Below are 17,498 nucleotides of genomic sequence, written 5' to 3' on the forward strand. Positions count from 1 at the left end.
TACTAAAAATAGTCCGAAGTCACCAGAAACACTGGGGGCAAAATGGCTTTTTCAGAATAACCATGAATATCAAAGACAGGTTTGCTAAGAGAAGAAGATAAGCACCCATGAAAGGAAGCCATCCTCAGAGTGACAGCAGGTTATCCTCAAGCTACTGGCAGAGCTCTTTGACCTAGCCAATGATGGTGTTGTGAAATTATGGGATGTGGCCCTTGGACGTTGATGGAAACAAAGAACAGCGGGAGGAGTGGCTAGGTTTGGTTTTGTCCTGTTCTGGGAGATTTCAATCCTTAAATATCCATGTCAAAAAAATAAAAACTTGTGTTCTTACTTAAAAGTCTCTTCCTTTATTCCAATTGTGCTTTAAAGTATTTATTGAGTGGAGAGAAAAGAAGGAATGTTGAAAGATGAAACAGATGTTGAGTCAACGGTTTTCTTCCAAGTTCTGGCAGACATCAGGACTTTATGTGTCTGTTCAAAAGAAGCATGCTTGCGTTTTAAACATATCTTCCTTTATTCTGAATGTTCTCTTACTTACAGATACATTATTTTACTTTTTAAAAATGTGATTAGCTCATCATAGATTATAAATTATAAACATGTTCCCTAATAAGATCAATATAAATGATCATAAAAAATTACAAATATTTTTTCAAATAAATCACTGCACCATAATGAAGGCAATTATGTGGCATTTGAAAAATGTTCACCCTTGAAATTTTTGGAGAACGTCTCAATTTTTTTTAATGTAAATTTCTCTACTCCTTCAAATATATAGAATACAGGATAAATTCTAATCATCTGAAGATAGACTATATTCAAAATGAAAATGGATATCAATTTATAAAAGTTTATTTCCCTAAACAAACAAAGGAACAAAATTACATACGTGGCTCAAACTTCAGCTCTCCTGCTGGCCCTGATGGAGCAATGCCTTGTTGTAATTTCTTCTGTTCCAGCTGTTGTACGGCCTGGTAAGTGGAGACAAAATATAAAAATACTGCTTGATAGTTTGGGTCATATAATGATCTTTGGCTAAGCTTAACAACCTGAGTCTTTTTTCCTAGAACACTCTCCTAACATACCCTGGACATGAATGTTGGGTGAATGTTGTCTGACTTCACACAGACTTGGAGCGGAAGGTAGCTCCCGAGATGAGCTTGAAGGCAGAGTCCACTGTGGGTCAATGGTTCCGTGGGAGTCCCTAGCAGTTCTTCCTCCAGCCTGAGGGTATGCCCATTATTTTCATACACACTCAATTACCCCTCTGACAATGATCTAACCTCATAGCCAGGCTCTGTGGTGCACTTGGGAGGAAAGGCCAGAAGGTCAAGAGTTCAAGGTTATCTTCACTATACAGAGTTTGAGGCCAGCCCTAACTACATGAAACCCTGTCTCAAAAGCCAATTAAAACAAACAAACAATTTGGTCTCTTGTGTAGATCTGCTTTATGAGGTATTAAGCAATGATTCTCCTTACTCGAGGATTAAATAATGTTGTCCCAAAACACTGACAGTTGCTTAACATACCTAGTTGTTTTGTTTTGTTTTGTTTTGTTTTGTTTTGTTTTGTTTTGTTTTTAACATGAATGTCATGGAATCCCATGGGCTTTTAGGAAAGGTAACCTGGCCCCATATCAAACTGTAATCAGAATTCGAAACATGGTTGAGAGGGCCTACTAAACAATACTGGTTTTTAATCTAGTCTGGCCAGCTGGTATCACCTCTGCTTGGCTCTGTTCTTAGGGCTGTGCATCATCAACCCTCTGGTCTCACTCACTGGGAAAGGTCTAATGGCCTAAAAGTTACACATGGCAGAGTTTGGGGTATAAATAGGTAGGGTAGGTCTCTGACCAGGCAATAGGGAAACCCCTAAGATTACTTAAAGAGATTTTCGTCTTCTAATGGCTCCATTAACGATGTTCAAATGCAGCTTTAAAAGCTACAAGTTAAGCTTTGACCATCAGAAATCACAATGAGACAGAGGCAGGCATGATGGGTAACACTAACTGCAAACTTGACAAGACCTACAGTTATCTAGAAGATAAAGCTCAGGGCACATCTGTGAGGAAGTTTCCAGATTGAGTTTATTGATGTGGGAAAAGTTATTGGAAGTGTGGGTGTTGTCGTTCCCTAGACTGGGGTCCTGGACTACATAAAAAGACAGCAAGACAGGCACCTCCATCCATCCATCTTTGCTTCCTGACTATGAATACAGCGTAACCAGCTGCCTCATTACTACCCACCATGCCTTCCTTCCATGACAGACTGCACCCCCAACTGTGAGCCAAAACAAACCCTTCTTCCGGTAAGTTAAATTCGCGTGGTACTTCGTCACAGCAACAGAGAGCATAACTAATACAATTTGTTACCCTGAGTGCAGCCTAAGGGACACAGATGAGTTTTCACCCCACCCTAATCTTGTTTATCTTGATGACAAGGCCTGTGTAGGTCAGAAGTTCTCCTCAGGGGGGCTGACAAAACTGGCTGGATTCAAGATGGCTGCCAGAGTGATGTCAGACATCCTCTAAGTTCACCATCATGCCATATGCATATTGAAGGACACATCTTCCAGTGCCAGGACAGTTGGCAAGTGTCATGTAAGGAACCAGAACAGGAACAAAAATAGGTGGTGCCCAGATTTCTGGAAAATCTATACTTATGCCCAGAAAGGATATGGATATCCCTTTTGTTAGGCCAGAGGTTTGGAGACAAAGCCAAGATAGCATGGGCCAAGAGGTCCCCACCCTTCAATCTGACAAGGAACCTGTGCTTCCAAAAGCCTTCAAAAAACACTGGACAAAGCTAGCTCCTAGTTCCAGGTTCCAAAGTGACCAATGGACCTAAGACCACCCTACTAGGCCCTAAACTCACCAGGTAAGGCTATAACCCCAGTACCTCGCCATCACACATCTGCCTCCCTCCCCTCCCCGTTAAGAACCCCCTACCCGGGCTGGAGAGATGGCTCAGTGGTTAAGAGCACTGACTGCGCTTCCAGAGGTCCTGAGTTCAAATCCCAGCAACCACATGGTGGCTCACAACCATCTGTAATGAGATCTGATGCCCTCTTCTGGTGTGTCTGAAGACAGCTACAGTGTATTCATATATAATAAATAAATAAATCTTTAAAAAAAAAAACAAAAAAAAAACAAAAAAACAAAAACAAAAAAAAGAACCCCCTACCCTAACCCTCCGAAGGCTGGAGAAGTTGATTCGTGAGTTTGCCTCCTTTTTCCTGCTCTTGGTCAGAGATAAAAGTTGTTTGCATTGCTCAGTTGGTGTGACTATTCTCGATGATTCCACAACTCCAAAACAGAAAACTTGTATCAAAGCTAGTTTTAAAACACACTAAAATTTAAAGTATGACAGCTTAATGTTTCAGCAAAGCATTCTATAAACACAAAGTTAGCTTGCTGTTGAGGATCAGAAGTTCCAGGCCAACGCTGACTACCTGAGAACTTGAAATAAACAAATAATCAAAAAAACACCACCACCAGATGGTGGTGGTACATGCCTTTAATCCCAGGACTCTGAAGGCAGAGGCAGATGGATCTCTGGTGGCCAGCTAGCCTGGTCTACAAACCAAGTTCCAGGACAGCTAGGATCACACAGAGAAACCCTCTGCAAGTTCAAGCCAACCTGATCTACATAGTGAGTTCTGGAACAGCCAAAGTTACACAGAGAAACCATGTCTCTCTGGGTTTTTTGTTTTGGTAGTGTTGGTGGTTTTGGGGGGTGGAGGAGGTGGGGGATTGGTGGGTTTGGTTTTTTTGTTTGTTTGCTTGGTTGTTTGTTTGTTTGTTTGTTTTTGCTCTTTGTTTTTTGAGGCAGGGTTTTTCCATATAGCCCTAGCTGTCCTGGGACTAGCTCTGTAGACCAGGCTGACTTTGAACTCCCAGAGATTTGCCTGTCTCTGCCTCCTGAGTTCTGCAATTAAAGGCATATGATTGTCATCACTCAGAAACCCTGTCTCAAAAAATCAAAATAAATAAGTAAATAAATAAATAAATGGCACAAAACCTATAGGTTTTTGGCAAAGCATCTAACACCTGGTTTGGATTTCTTGTCACACTGGAGAACAAGCCCAGGTCTCACACATGCTAACACTCCCTCCCTCTGGGTTATACCTCCAGCCCCTAAACTTGGGTTTGTTTGTTTTTGTTTATTTGAGACAGGTTTTACTCTGTGACACAAAGGGGTAGCTGGGCTTAAGCAATCCTCCTGTCTCAGTCCCTTGGACTCCAGATGTGTATCACTTCAGGGGCCCCTGAAAGTCCCTGCAAGACACACCCCTCGGTGTCTACCTGCTGATACTCCTGCTTCTGGGCCTCAAGGTGGTCGTGCTGGCGCTGCAGCTCCTCCTTCTGCTTCTGCAGCTCAACTGCCCTCTTCCTCAGCTCGTTCTCTTGCATAGCAATCATGCTTTCATACTCTTTAAGCTCCTCCTCAGTGAATAACTGTTGCTGATCCAGTGTCTACAGGAAAAGGGAAGAAATAACAATGCCAGGAACACAGAGATGACGGCTTTCAGCTTTAAAATTCTAGAATCATCATCGTACAAAGGAATATATATAACACACTTTTTGGCAAAATAAGAAAATATATATTAACAAGGCATGGTGGTTCATCCCTATAATGGCCTCCAGTTCAAAGTCAGCTCAAGCGAGACTGAGTTCCAGTCCAGCCTGGGCCATAAAATCCTCTCAAAATGCAAAGCAAACAAATGAAAAGGATTGATGCCCAGGTTAATGATGTGGCTTCTAGAACATCTTAGGCTACATGTGAGTGAGAGTGAGTGAGTGAATGAGTGAGTGAGTGAGTGAACGAGCAGAAGTGAGTTGGTGGGAGGGCGGGTGAGCAGAAAGAAATGATAGGAGGGAGGGAAGGAAGGAGGAAGGGAGAGAGAAGTATGTTTATTAGTGACTTCTTTTTAACTAATTGATGTACTATATTTTAAATATTTATTTTATGTTATATGTATGTGTATGTGTGACTGAGTGTATTTACGTGTACTCTGTACATGCCTGGTGCCTGTAGAGGCCAGAAGAGGGTCTTGTACCCTATAGAACTGGAAGTATAGGCAATTGTAAGTCACCTTGTGTGTACAGGAAACCCAGCCAAGGTTCTCCGCAAGAGCAGCAAATGTCCTTAACCACTGAGCCATCTCTTCGCTCCTGCTCATACTTTTAAAAACTGTTTCCTTTCTGGTTTTTGGAGACAGAGTCTCACATAGTCCAGGAAGGCCTTAAGCTTGCTATATATCTGGTGATGACACCTTGACCCTGACCCTCCTGCCTCCACCTTCTAGGTGCTGAGATACAGGCACACATGACCGCACCTGGGCTACGTACTTCTTTATATTTATTTGTGTTACTGGAGACTGAACATAGTAGGACCTTGCACATGACCATGGGGTGTTCTACCACCGAGCTACACTCCCCACTTCCCTATTTCCCACCACCACCCTCTTTTTACTTTCTACTTTAGCAAGGTTTTACAAATTTACCCAGGCTGGCCCTGAACTCACTCTGTAGCTCAGGCTAGCCTTGAACTTAGAGCAATGTTTCTACCTCAGTCTCTGGAGAGTACCTGGGCTGACACATTTACATCACCATTTAAGCTTCTTCTATAGATGGAGAGTAGAGGCGTGGAGCAATGCCTAGGCCAGAATAGACATGGGTGTCCTACTCTTCAGACAGGGTCTTTGACTGAACTGGGAGCTAGTCTGGCAGACAGCAAGTCCCAACAGTCCTCCTCCTCTGTCCCTCCCCCAGCTGCACGGTTACAGGTGTGTGACCACGCCTGACTTTTCACATGGATTCTGCAGATTTGAACTCAGTTCTCACACAGCAAGCATTCTGACCCCCTGAGCCATCCTCCCAGGCCCCAGCTTCTTTTATAATAGCAATAAAATGTTGGATGACAGGTCCAGTGGCTTATGCCTGTAATCCCAGCACTCAGGAGACTGAGGCAGGAAAGCTATTTCGAGGATGAGGTTGAGACACAGTCTTAGAAAACAAAAACATGACGGTGCATTCCTGTAATCACAGCACATGGGAGGAGAGGCAGGGAGACCAGTTAAGGCCATCCTTGGTTACAGGAGACACTGCCTCAAACAACAGGAACAAAAAATGTATCTGTACAGTGTAAAGGCTGACTTTCCTACAAAACTGTATCTGTACAGTGTAACGCCTGACTTTCCTAATTACACCCCAGTTCCTGAAATAACAACCCCTAGATTAAATTATTTATGAAGAAATGCCTAGATAAGCTTGATCTTGTTCCCCAACTAGCTCATAACTTAATTACTCTATTTACTTTATTCTATGAATGCCATATGGCTGGTTACCTCTTCTCAATTTTATGTGTCTGTCTCCTCAGAGTTCTGGGTGAGTCTCTTCCTGTATCTAACTGTATCCCTGAGTCCTCTTTCCCTATAAGAATTCCTACCTATTCCTTCCTTCCTTGTGCTAATAGGCCACCAGCTTTTTATTGACAGGTGATGTTTCCACACAGTACACAAGAGATTCTCTCTACAGTAAAAAACAGCTCAGTAAGTCCTTTAATTTAGTCTTAAAATGCACCTATGTTTTAAATTTTCAGCAGTGATTTTATATTTAGCAAATGTATACTTTTTAAAAGAAAGGTTTCTAGTTTGAGGGCTAGAGAGATGACCTGGCAGTTAGGAACACTGGCCACTCTTGCGAAGGACCCAGGTTTGGTCCCTAGCACTCACATGGTGGCTCACAAATAGTCTATAACTCCAATTCCAGGAACCTGGATACCCGTTTTCCACCTCCTCAGGCACTAAGCATGCACGGGGTATACATGTATACATACAGGTACTTACACATAAAATAAAAATTTTTTAAATCCTTTTTTTTAAAAAAAAGATTTCTGCCGGGCAGTGGTGGTACATGCCTTTAATCCCAGCACTTGGGAGACATAGGCAGGTGAATTTCTGAGTTCAAGTCCAGCCTGGTCTACAGAATGAGTTCCAGGACAGCCAAGGCTACACAGAGAAACCCTGTCTCGAAAAAACCAAAAAAAAAAAATTTTTTTCTAATTTTACGATTATAAAAAAGATAAATTGCTAGAACATTTTCCAAGGAGACAAGGAACTATTATTTCATAGTGACATTTTATGTCAAACATGAATACCGTAAAGTTACACAGACAAACATAATGAGGAATGACAGTTAAAGCGGGACGCAGTGGACAGAAATCTTGTGTTCCTATAAAGTCAGCCTTGTTACCTCCCAGCTATCGGGCTCCAGGAATTCTTTCTTCTCTGTAGCTCTCAGGAATTCCTCCAGAGTCACCAATCGGTCTTTGTTGTTATCAATCTGATTAAAGGGAAATACAAAGGCAACATAAGTAAATCTTCCATATTTTTAAGGTACAAATCTTCTTAGGAATGCCACTTGGTAAACATTCAGCTATTAGGAACAGGTTAATGTATACAGAAACGGGAAGGAAAGTGAAGAAAAGTACTCCATTTACATGGAATAGAGAAACACACATCTTCCTCTCGTATCAGAACTAAGAGTTGAAAATGCAAGCTGTCCATCTACCTGATATGCTCAGGACCACCACACCGAGTCAGTAATCTAGCTGGTTAGGTTGGTATGGCCAATGCCTTCACCACAATAAACATCCAGCTAGACCCAAGTGCTTAGACAAGAAAAATCCACCACTCAGGAACAGCTGCAATAAATAAAGCAGGCCGAGAATAAGGCAGGTAAGGTTAAAACGCTCAGCCTACTGCTTTTCTCAGGCATGGGGATATGCTTCCAAGATGGCGCCTCCTAATCTGGTTGTGAAGACCAGTGTGGCCTGACCTTCTGGTGGTTCTTCTGCCTCTGCCTATCAAGTGCTGAGATTAGAAGCATGTGTGGTGGTCTGAAGAAGAATGGTTCCCATAGGCTCATATATTTGAAAGCTCTTTCATCAGGAATAGCATCAGTGGCAGTATCTGAGAAGGATTAGGAGGTGTGGCTATGTTGGAGTAGTATGGCCTTATTGGAAGAAGTGTGTCACTGGGAGTGGGCTTTGAAGTTTCAAAAGCCCAAGCCAGGCCCAGTGTCTCACTCTGTTTGCCTGCAGATCATGATGTAACTTTCAATTACTTCTCCCACACCATGTCTGCCACATGTGCCATTATGCTCTCTGCCATGATCATTCATTCGTGTGTGTGTGTGTGTGTGTGTGTGTGTGTGTGTGGTGTCTCTTTAAAGTAACAGAGCAGTGATAAAGGTAGCATGTACTACCACACCTGCCTGGTTCAACTTTTCTTTTAAGAAATATATCTAAACCACACTACAAATACATCTAAGCAGAAGTAAATGACCTCTCTAAGTCCTTTTCAATGCACAGTGTACAGTTCTCGGCAAACTCAGTTACAATGGTGAACTTTAATGACCAAACAAATTCATTTCACACTGGGGCTATAAGACAGGGTCCTGTTTGGAAGTCCAGGCTAACCTCCACTCTACAGGGACCCCAGTTCAACACTGAAAGAGCAATTCCTGTGGAAACCATTGAAGTCAAACAGCAGCTACCGTGGGGATGGAGATAAGGCTCAGCACTAAAGAGCATTTACTGTACTTGAAAAAGATTGAGGTTCAATTCCCAGAACCCTCTTTGTGGTTTGCCACTTCCTGTACTTCTACTTCCAGTCTACAGAGCACACACGCTGATGCAGGGTGTCACGGTCACCCAAGGAATGAATGAGAGCAGGAAGGTGACTACAGCCAAGGACAGGCCCAGCCACTGCCACATTCATACAGAGGATTCCAGGGACTTGAAGAAGATGGGGTGAACTGTACCAGGGTTCTGTACCAGAGCCAAGTGCTATGAGGCCACACTGCACTGACCAGCACAGCAGTGCCCAGACAGAGGAGGCTACAGCACAATCAGCACCGGTTATGGAGAAAATAAAAGATCACGTCTGCCCTCTAGTGGACGGAATGATCCAGTACAGGGATGAAACGACCCAAGAGCCAAAGGGAGTCAAGGGGGGGGGGGGGGGCTATTTGAAGAGAAGGACCAGTACTTTTCCTGTATGAAGGAAAGGGCTTTCAACAGGAGCAGCAGCCATGAATACCCACATAGCAGATGCAAGGAAAGATGGGTAACTCTCTTGGTTGCCCCTTTTAGGACACAGAAAGGACAGGGAGAGGATGAGGTGCATCTTGAGGTTTGAAGAACAAAGAATAAGAATGGGGAAGTTATGGACCAGGGATTAGCATGGCCAGGCAGAGGGCCTCTTAGTCATCTGGGTTCACAACCTGGATTTAGTGAGCCAGTAAGCATGCTTCTGTATTAGTCTTCACCCTGTATCTCTGCTCCTGTATCGGGGAAGGCAGGCGGGTGGGGGTGCACAGCAGGGTCACACACTAGAACAATCACTGTGCTGAGGCACCTGTCCTGCTCACACCTGCCAGTCACTTAACAACAGTACTTAACAGGGCATGGTTTCTAGAATCCCAGGTCATGGGAGAAAGAAAAACTCACAAGTAAAGTTTTTAAAAAATCAGTTGCTCTAAAAGACAGAAATTCAAATTTTAGGTCTCTGTGATGGTTGATGTTGTTACTGCAATTACTGCTCCATCCTATAACAAACAGGGTTCTACACCCCTGCCTGCAGCTTAGCACGTGCTGCTGAGACAGCCTGTGAGAGGTGCCATCCTCTTCACTGACTGTGGAAACACTTCAGGCAGTGGGAAGTGAGCAGACATGGGGCTTGGCATGGCTGGGCATTGGTCTTACACTCCATGAACGGGCTTTGAGCTGCTTATGTTCCTTACGTCTTCCAGTGAGAGAACACTCCTGAAGCCTTGGAATATAGGACCCCAAAGAGCCAAACCGCACTAAGCCCAAGCTTAGCTGAGCCAGCCCTTCTTTCATGTACCCTTGAAACTTAATGGAAAGCAAACAAGATGTAAATATTTGTTGCCATAATTATTAGAGTAACAGAACTTGGGAGACTTCTTAGTATAGGCTGAGTAGCCATTATCCAAAATGTGTGGGACCAGAAGTGGTTTTAAATTTTAGAGTTTTTTAATAAATTAATTTTGGATTTAATCCCAGCACATGGGAGGCACCTGCAGAAAGATCTCTGTGAGTTTGAGACCAGCCTGGTCTACAAAGAGAATTCTGGGACACCAGAGCTACATAAAGAAACCCTGTCTCAAATCCCGCCTTTCCCCTCCCCCAAAAAATTGGAGATATTTGCACATACATAATGAGGTATCTTGGGGTGGGACCAATTAAATAGGAAGTGGAACTATTAGCCTTGTTGGCTATGTGTGGCTTTGTAGGAGGAAGCACATCACTAGGGAGTGGGCTTTGAGGTCTTGAATGGTCAAGCCTGGCCAATGTGTCACTCACTTCCCATTGTCTGCAGGTCCAGATGTAGAACTTTCAGTTTCTCTAGCACTGTGGTGATAGTGGACTAAATCTCTGAACTGTAAGGCAGCCCCAAGTAAATGTTTTCCTTTATAAGAGTTGTCTTTTTTTTTTTTTTTTTTTTTTTTCTTTTTTTTTTTTTGGTTTTTCGAGACAGGGTTTCTCTGTATAGCCCGGGCTGTCCTGGAGCTCACTCTGTAGACCAGGCTGGCCTCGAACTCAGAAATTCGCCTGCCTCTGCCTCCCAAGTGCTGGGATTAAAGGCGTGCGCCACCACCGCCCGGCCTATAAGAGTTGTCTTGATCATGGTGTCTCTCCACAGCAATGGAAACCTTAACTAAGACAGACCCCCAAATAAAATTGATTTATGGTTCATATATACAACTTATACATACAGCTTGAAGGCAATGTTATACAGTAAATAATTTGGTGCATGAATGATGTAAATTCATGGTATAGGCTTTCCCACATCTTGCATGTTTATCGGTGATCAAAAAGTGTTGAATTTTGGAGCATTTTGGGTTTCTGATAAGGGTTTTTTAACCCATTAAAAAAAAGCATATGTATGCTTTAAAAAATGTTAACTATACATCATTGTTTTTCACTGCCCCAAATGTTTATTGCTGATATACATAGCAGCAGCATCTTATAAAATATTTAAAGTGGTTACAAATTATTTTGTTAAAAAAACCTAGTACAATATTCTAGTCACAAATACAAAATCCAATTAAACACTTATTAAGGGGGTTGGAGAGACGCTCAGTGGTTAAAGGCACTTGCTGCTCTTACAGAGGACACAGGATCAGTTCCCAGCACCCACAAGGCTCTCACAACTGTCTTTAATTCCAATCCCCGGAGGTAAGGAGTCATCTTCTGACTTTCTCAGGTACCAGGCAGGCACAAGTGCATATATGTACATACAAGCAAACACTCATGCACATAAAATAAATAAATCTAGCGAAATATCAACTGCATGTTTATTCCTCCATCTTATGATAAGAATTACTGCAAGAACGTGATTAATGAAAAGACTGGCATGCGCCCTAACCTTACAGCATACCTCATTCATAACGTGTTCTCTCATCCTGAGCCTCTCCTCTTCCATCTCTATCATATCATCCTCTGCATTTTGCGGGTTATACACTTTTTCCAACTAAAAAAAGAAAATGTGAAAAACTAACATTAAAGGAGAGGGGGTGACCGAGGAGAACAAGGCAGACCCGACTGACTGAGGATGTAACGACCATTTACCTCTTTTGTGAATAGTGCTTCCAATTCTTGTTCATCCAGGAATCCATCGTTGTTAACATCTAAAGTTCAATAGTTACAAATGCAGAAGCAGATTTGAATCCTTCAGAGAGTAAATACTTAAAATACAATTACAGCGGTTTGCAGTAGTGCTGAGTAAAGCGACAATTGGCTGCAGGGCAGAACTTCAGCTTTCTCATGCGGCCTCAGGTCAACCCAGGGACAACTCTATATTTACATTCATAGTCATGTTTTAGAAGAGTACATATCATCTGTTTCTTTCCAAAGAGACAGAGCAGTATCTATAAGAATAAAAGTAGCTAAAATAAAATTTAAGTATGGTCTCGCTAGGTATCCCTAACTGGCCTGGTACTCACTATGTAGTCCAGGATAGCCTATACAGTAATCCTCCTGCCTCAGCTTCCCAAGAACTGGGATCACACCATATCTGCTTAGTAAATTTTAGTTCTGTCATGAAAAGTTTGTTAGGTATTACCTAACCAGCCACAGTTTGCGGACAGCTTTGGAGTAAAACAAACAATGACTCAATAGCAAATGTGGGGAAACAGACACAATTATGATCGAAGATACCTTCTGAAGTCAGCTAAAAAAACTTAATAATCTCACTTGACGGGAAAACTGAAAATGTGACTATTGGTAGAACTCAACAGCAAGCCATCACAGTAATAAGTTACGAGTAAATCAAATACAGACTTTTCAAACAGCAGGTATAAATATCAATATTTGTATCAAATCTGTTACCATGTAATTTGAAAAATGTCTTGGGGTCAAAGTCATTAGGGTCCAATCCATCAGTCTCTTCCCAAACCTCTTTTAGTTGATCTTTGCTTCCCTGTGAACCAATTTTAAGAAAGTGCTCAAAACAAAACATAATCTATGTATAGAGACTCAAAAAAATACATCTGAGGAACTTTTCAGAATTAAGACTCAAGATTTATGTGCTAAACTTAGGACAAAATTCTGCTACAAAAATATCTAGACATGATTTCTATGAATCACAGTCCTTACGGGATGATTAACTTTGGGGTGGTCTTCATGCTTCCTCTTCATCTCTTCAAACTTAGACTCTTCTTCTTTTCTCTTTTCCTCACTCAGCGATTTTAAATATTCCCTGCGCTCGTGTTCCTTCATCATCTCGTACTTCTTAAACTCTTCATGTCGCGTCCGGTCATATTGCTCCAGATCCGCAGTGGCCTAGAGCACAACACATATACATCAGCGTGCGAGAGAGAAGTGTTAAGTGACATTCTTTTTTCTTTCTTTCACACACCTATGTGTGGTGTGTATGTGGTGTACGAGTGTGTTCACATGTGTGTGGGCATCTGTGTGCAGGTGAGTATGAAGGTTGGGGGTCTTCCTTGATGGATCCCTACCTTTTTCATTGAGGCAAGGTCTCTCAACTGAGCCCAGAGCTATCTCCCGAGAACAATAAAATAGCTTTTAAAAAAATACCCTGAGCTCTCTAACAGATGTTAGGAGAGTAAAACCAACAAACATTCAAAGCAAGCAAAATATGAACTGATTTCAAAAAGAAGAAACTGGGTCAAACGTGGACATGATATGAAACAAAAGTGGTCGTCGACAACTATTTCACTGAATTTCATAACTGCCCAACTCAAACATCAAGCCTGTCAACTTCTCTCATAACTAATATAATAGGTCCACAAACTATAAAACTGCCTGCGCCAACCAGATGTGGTAGCTCATACAGTATTCCCAGCAGGCGTGAATCCCTGACATGCATGAAATCCTGAGTTACACTCCTAGCACCACACACAAATACAACACATAATCACACAATAAAATGACAATCTACAATAGTAATAAATATTACATATATAAATGTAGCATACATAAAATAAATATAATAGTAATAAAATTTAATAATTTATAAATATTAGGGATTTTTCAAATTTAGGGCACAGGGAGGAAGGGCAAATGAAGATGGAGAGAGAGACTTCAGTGACACCGCATCGTGCCAAGAAATACCAGGAAACACTGTGAGCTGACAAAGGAAACTTAGTCTCCCATAGAACCTTCATAGGCAGGACTTCCTTACAGAGGCTAAAAAAACCTACAGATACCGTGAAGACTAGCTAGTTCAAGCCTGGTTCAGTTTTAGCAGCATTTTGGATTTGGAGGCGCGGATGAGTGATGTGTGCCCATGTTAGTCCTGATATTTCTAGTGACAAAGCTTAAAGCAACCTCTAGAGGCTCTCCAGAGCATATGAAAGTTAGGTCCCCACTTCACTGAGATTATCTGTCAAATCACAGATCCTTAAAAGAACAGAAAAAGACCCCCTCTTGGGGGTGTATCCTTACTGCTTTGATTAGCATATCCAAATCTCTGGATTCAAATGTGTCAGGATTCTGGTGGTTCAGGTGTTCGAACTGTTTCAGAAGAAGGTGGTGATTCATGCCAGTATCTGCCACAGTGTGAGAAAATAGCAAATATCAGCCTTAGAGGACACCTAACATTGACCTCTGGCTGTACACGCACATGCACATGAGTGTGCACACACTACTCATGCAAACACATGGACACATACATACCACAAATATAAAGCATGCTGGCACTTAACATAAGAACCTCCAAAACCCAACACTGAAAGCATGCTCCCGCTGTCCAGCACCCACCTTGAAGGGAATCCAGCTTAGCTTTAATAAGCATTCTCAGTCTTCCTACTTCTTGCCTCTTCAGTTCATCCAATCTCGTCCTCACCTTGTGACTTACTAAGTCCAGCTCTTGACTCAGCCTCCCGCTCTGTCAACAAAATCAATAAATTAGTTTACATTTTATTTTATATCTGATATAATGGAGTAAAAATAGAATTATAGGAACTAGAGAGACAGCTCAGCAATAAAGACCACAGGCTGCTCTTCCAGGAGACCTTGGTACGCACATGGTGGCTCACAAATGTCTATAACCCCAGATCCAGAGGATCCAACACCCTATCTAACTATCTGTCTACGGACATGCATGCACATGCACAGACACACATAAGCAAAACACTTACACAGTAAAAATTAAGACATATTTTTAAGCCAGGCAGTGGTGGCGCACCCCTTTAATCCCAGCACTTGGGAGGCAGAGGCAGGTGGACTTCTGAGTTCGAGGCCAGCCTGGTCTACAGAGTTCCAGGACAGCCAGGGCTACACAGAGAAACCCTGTCTCGAAAAAACAAACAAACAAACAAACAAACAAACAAACAAAAAGACATATTTTTAAATAGCATTATCTTAAATTGGTATCAGTTTGACTGAGCTGGATACATTTTACATTATATAAGTATTCCTTTTATTTCACTGGGCACGATGACTATAATCCCAGCACCTGAGAGGTAGAGGCACGAACTAAGAAGTTCAAAGCTACCTTCATATCAGCCTAGTCTACATGAAACCCTGGCTCAAAAAAAGGTTGGGGGAACTTGGCTCATTATTAGAGTGTCTGTCTATCATGCAAGAAGCTTACCACTGCATTTTATAAGTCCAGGTGTGGCAGACCACACCTGTAATCTCAGGCGGAAGGATCAGAAATTCAAAGGCTTTGGCTACTCAGTGAGCTTGAGACCAGCCTGGAATACCTGAGCCCCTGCCTCAAAAGACAGAAAAAAAACTATTTCTTCAAAGCAATTCTTTTAAAAGCCAAAAATAGAGTAAGCACATAACCCAGAAATTCCATCCCCAGGACTGTAACTTAAGAGTCTGAAGCATGTTAACACAATAACTTCAACACTGTTGTTCACAGTAGCATTACTTACAGTAACTAAAATCAGCAGAAATAACCCAAATGTCTTATAACTGATCAACAGATAAAAATCTACAACAGCCCTCCTTCAATCCCTAGGATAGGGCATTAGTTCAAGGATTTGCACACACATTAAAATCCATGATATGTAAATACCTTATACATGATGTAATCACATAATGGTATTCCTAGGATGAAGGCAAATGGTTGTCCCTACCATATTAACATAAAATACAGCTCACTACCTCCTCTGTTAATCTGGAACTGACCAAAGCACCAGGGCCTAACCTGCTCTTCACCTTTGAATAACTTCCTGCTCTCCTCAGAACATGATGCAATCCACTACACTTGCTGTATGCCATCTGGCCCATGACTCCAACACCACTATCTACCCACTCATGGCCTCCACTTCTAACCTCGGAGCCCAGTTCCAGAGTGTTTGCTAAACATGGCATGAGTCATGGCCTTTGCATGTTTAGCTCAGACACCATCAAATCCTCCCTCTGCCTTCTATAGTTGAGCTCTGACATGATCTCTGCTGGGAAGAATGACTTCCTCTTCCCACTGCTTCACATAGGCCACTGTCTATCTTTTACACATCTCTGTAATATAACAGCATGGATCCATCCATCCAATCTGTTTCTCGGTGTGATTTTTCCCATCTTTTCTACAAAGCTCTTATCTCCGTTCTCCAGTATTTAGTTCAGTGTGTGCCATGCCCATTGTCAAACTCCACTTACCCTTATCTCCTCTATGTCTGCTTTCTGGAGCTTTTCTCTGAAATGCGGATCTGTTTCCAAGACTTCAATCACTTGCTTGAGATATTCATCATAATAAAGTCCGGTATCCTTCGATACAAACAGTCACAATTCAGAAAGTTTGCCCTAGTCTGAACAGAAAGACCTGAATATTGAAAAGCAACTCCTAGCAGAATGGCACCAAGACAGATGCCATGTAGGAAACACTGTGGCAAGAAAATGAGCTTGCTGGAGGTGGCCCATTTCGTTTTGTGTGACTGCAATGGGTGTGCCCTGAAGAGGCATGGACCGCAGGGACTTCGTCCCAGGAGTGCTTCTTGCTGCTGATGTGCCTTTTCATATTTGCCATTGCTGTTTTCCTCATTTTCTGACATGGTGTGACTGGGCAAAGAAAGAGCCTTTCTGCCTGTAGCCTGTTATGATTGATTCCTAGTATTAGCCCACCCTATTGGGCAAATGTCCTACAGATTAACATGAAAGCTACACTTTCATGAGTTAACGCTGTTTATAGAATTCCTGATTTGATTCAAATAATTTTAGGAAGTTAGAGTAATTGATAGAAAGTTTAAAGAGATAGTTTTAGTTATTTTGCCAAAAGATATAATAAAGTTAGAATCAAGAATAGAATGTGCTCTCTCCTCATAAAATAGTAAGTAAATGCTCCATGAAAAGGAGTGAAATGAGCTCTCATGCACCACAAGGACGCAAATAGCAGTAGGAAAAAACAGTCTTAGAACAAATTAATGATAAGAAAACATTTGTTCTAGGTCAGGTCCAAAGATGAGGCCACGGGTGTGCACCATGATAAAGTAAGGCCATGAACTAGGATTGGGTGATACTATAAAAAACTACTGCTTTGAACTTATAATGAGCTTATGAAATGAAATAGAGATAAAACTACTGCTTTGAACTTATAATCAACAATCCTGCTGTAACTCCCTCTTATGAAGTATTTTATCTATCTCTGAATGAAGTATTTTTTCTTCTTACATGAAAACTTGGTCTTAGGGGATATAAAGGAAAAAATAAAGTTGTTGGAGTTTGTTCAAGCCACCAAATGTGTATACATGCATATATGCAGGTATATGTGTGTGTATACATGTGCATGTGTAAAATTGGTAAAGCTTGCTTGTTTGAAGTCCCTTTGCTTTATCCAGTGTGTGTGTGTGTGTGTGTGTGTGTGTGTGTGTGTGTTCAACAGCTCTCTAAGTTAAGAGTTCAGAGTCTCTCACTAGTCAGAGTACTAACCCTAAGTAATGAAGTTTCTTTTCTTTAATCACCTGCTGCTATCAGCAGGAGGCAATTGCCAGAGCA

General features: G+C 41.9%; 1 protein-coding gene across 1 annotated transcript in view; it reads right to left on the reverse strand.

Moving 5' to 3' along the window:
• Nucleotides 1-324: 324 nt before the first annotated feature.
• Nucleotides 325-17,498, reverse strand: part of Nucb2 (nucleobindin 2) — a 35,460-nt gene continuing 18,286 nt past the window's right edge. The window contains exons 4-14 of the mRNA XM_028778219.1: nucleotides 16,167-16,274; nucleotides 14,316-14,442; nucleotides 14,001-14,104; nucleotides 12,687-12,872; nucleotides 12,420-12,510; nucleotides 11,661-11,719; nucleotides 11,470-11,562; nucleotides 7,256-7,345; nucleotides 4,304-4,474; nucleotides 890-971; nucleotides 325-471 (exon numbers count right to left, since the gene is read on the reverse strand). Coding sequence (XP_028634052.1) covers nucleotides 464-471; nucleotides 890-971; nucleotides 4,304-4,474; nucleotides 7,256-7,345; nucleotides 11,470-11,562; nucleotides 11,661-11,719; nucleotides 12,420-12,510; nucleotides 12,687-12,872; nucleotides 14,001-14,104; nucleotides 14,316-14,442; nucleotides 16,167-16,274 — 1,119 coding nt within the window. The 3' untranslated portion in view covers nucleotides 325-463. The remainder of the gene's footprint in view (nucleotides 472-889; nucleotides 972-4,303; nucleotides 4,475-7,255; nucleotides 7,346-11,469; nucleotides 11,563-11,660; nucleotides 11,720-12,419; nucleotides 12,511-12,686; nucleotides 12,873-14,000; nucleotides 14,105-14,315; nucleotides 14,443-16,166; nucleotides 16,275-17,498) is intronic.

This window comes from Grammomys surdaster, unplaced genomic scaffold (assembly GCF_004785775.1).
Source record: "Grammomys surdaster isolate TR1022 unplaced genomic scaffold, NIH_TR_1.0 330, whole genome shotgun sequence".
In the NCBI taxonomy this organism is placed as follows: Eukaryota; Metazoa; Chordata; class Mammalia; order Rodentia; family Muridae; genus Grammomys; species Grammomys surdaster.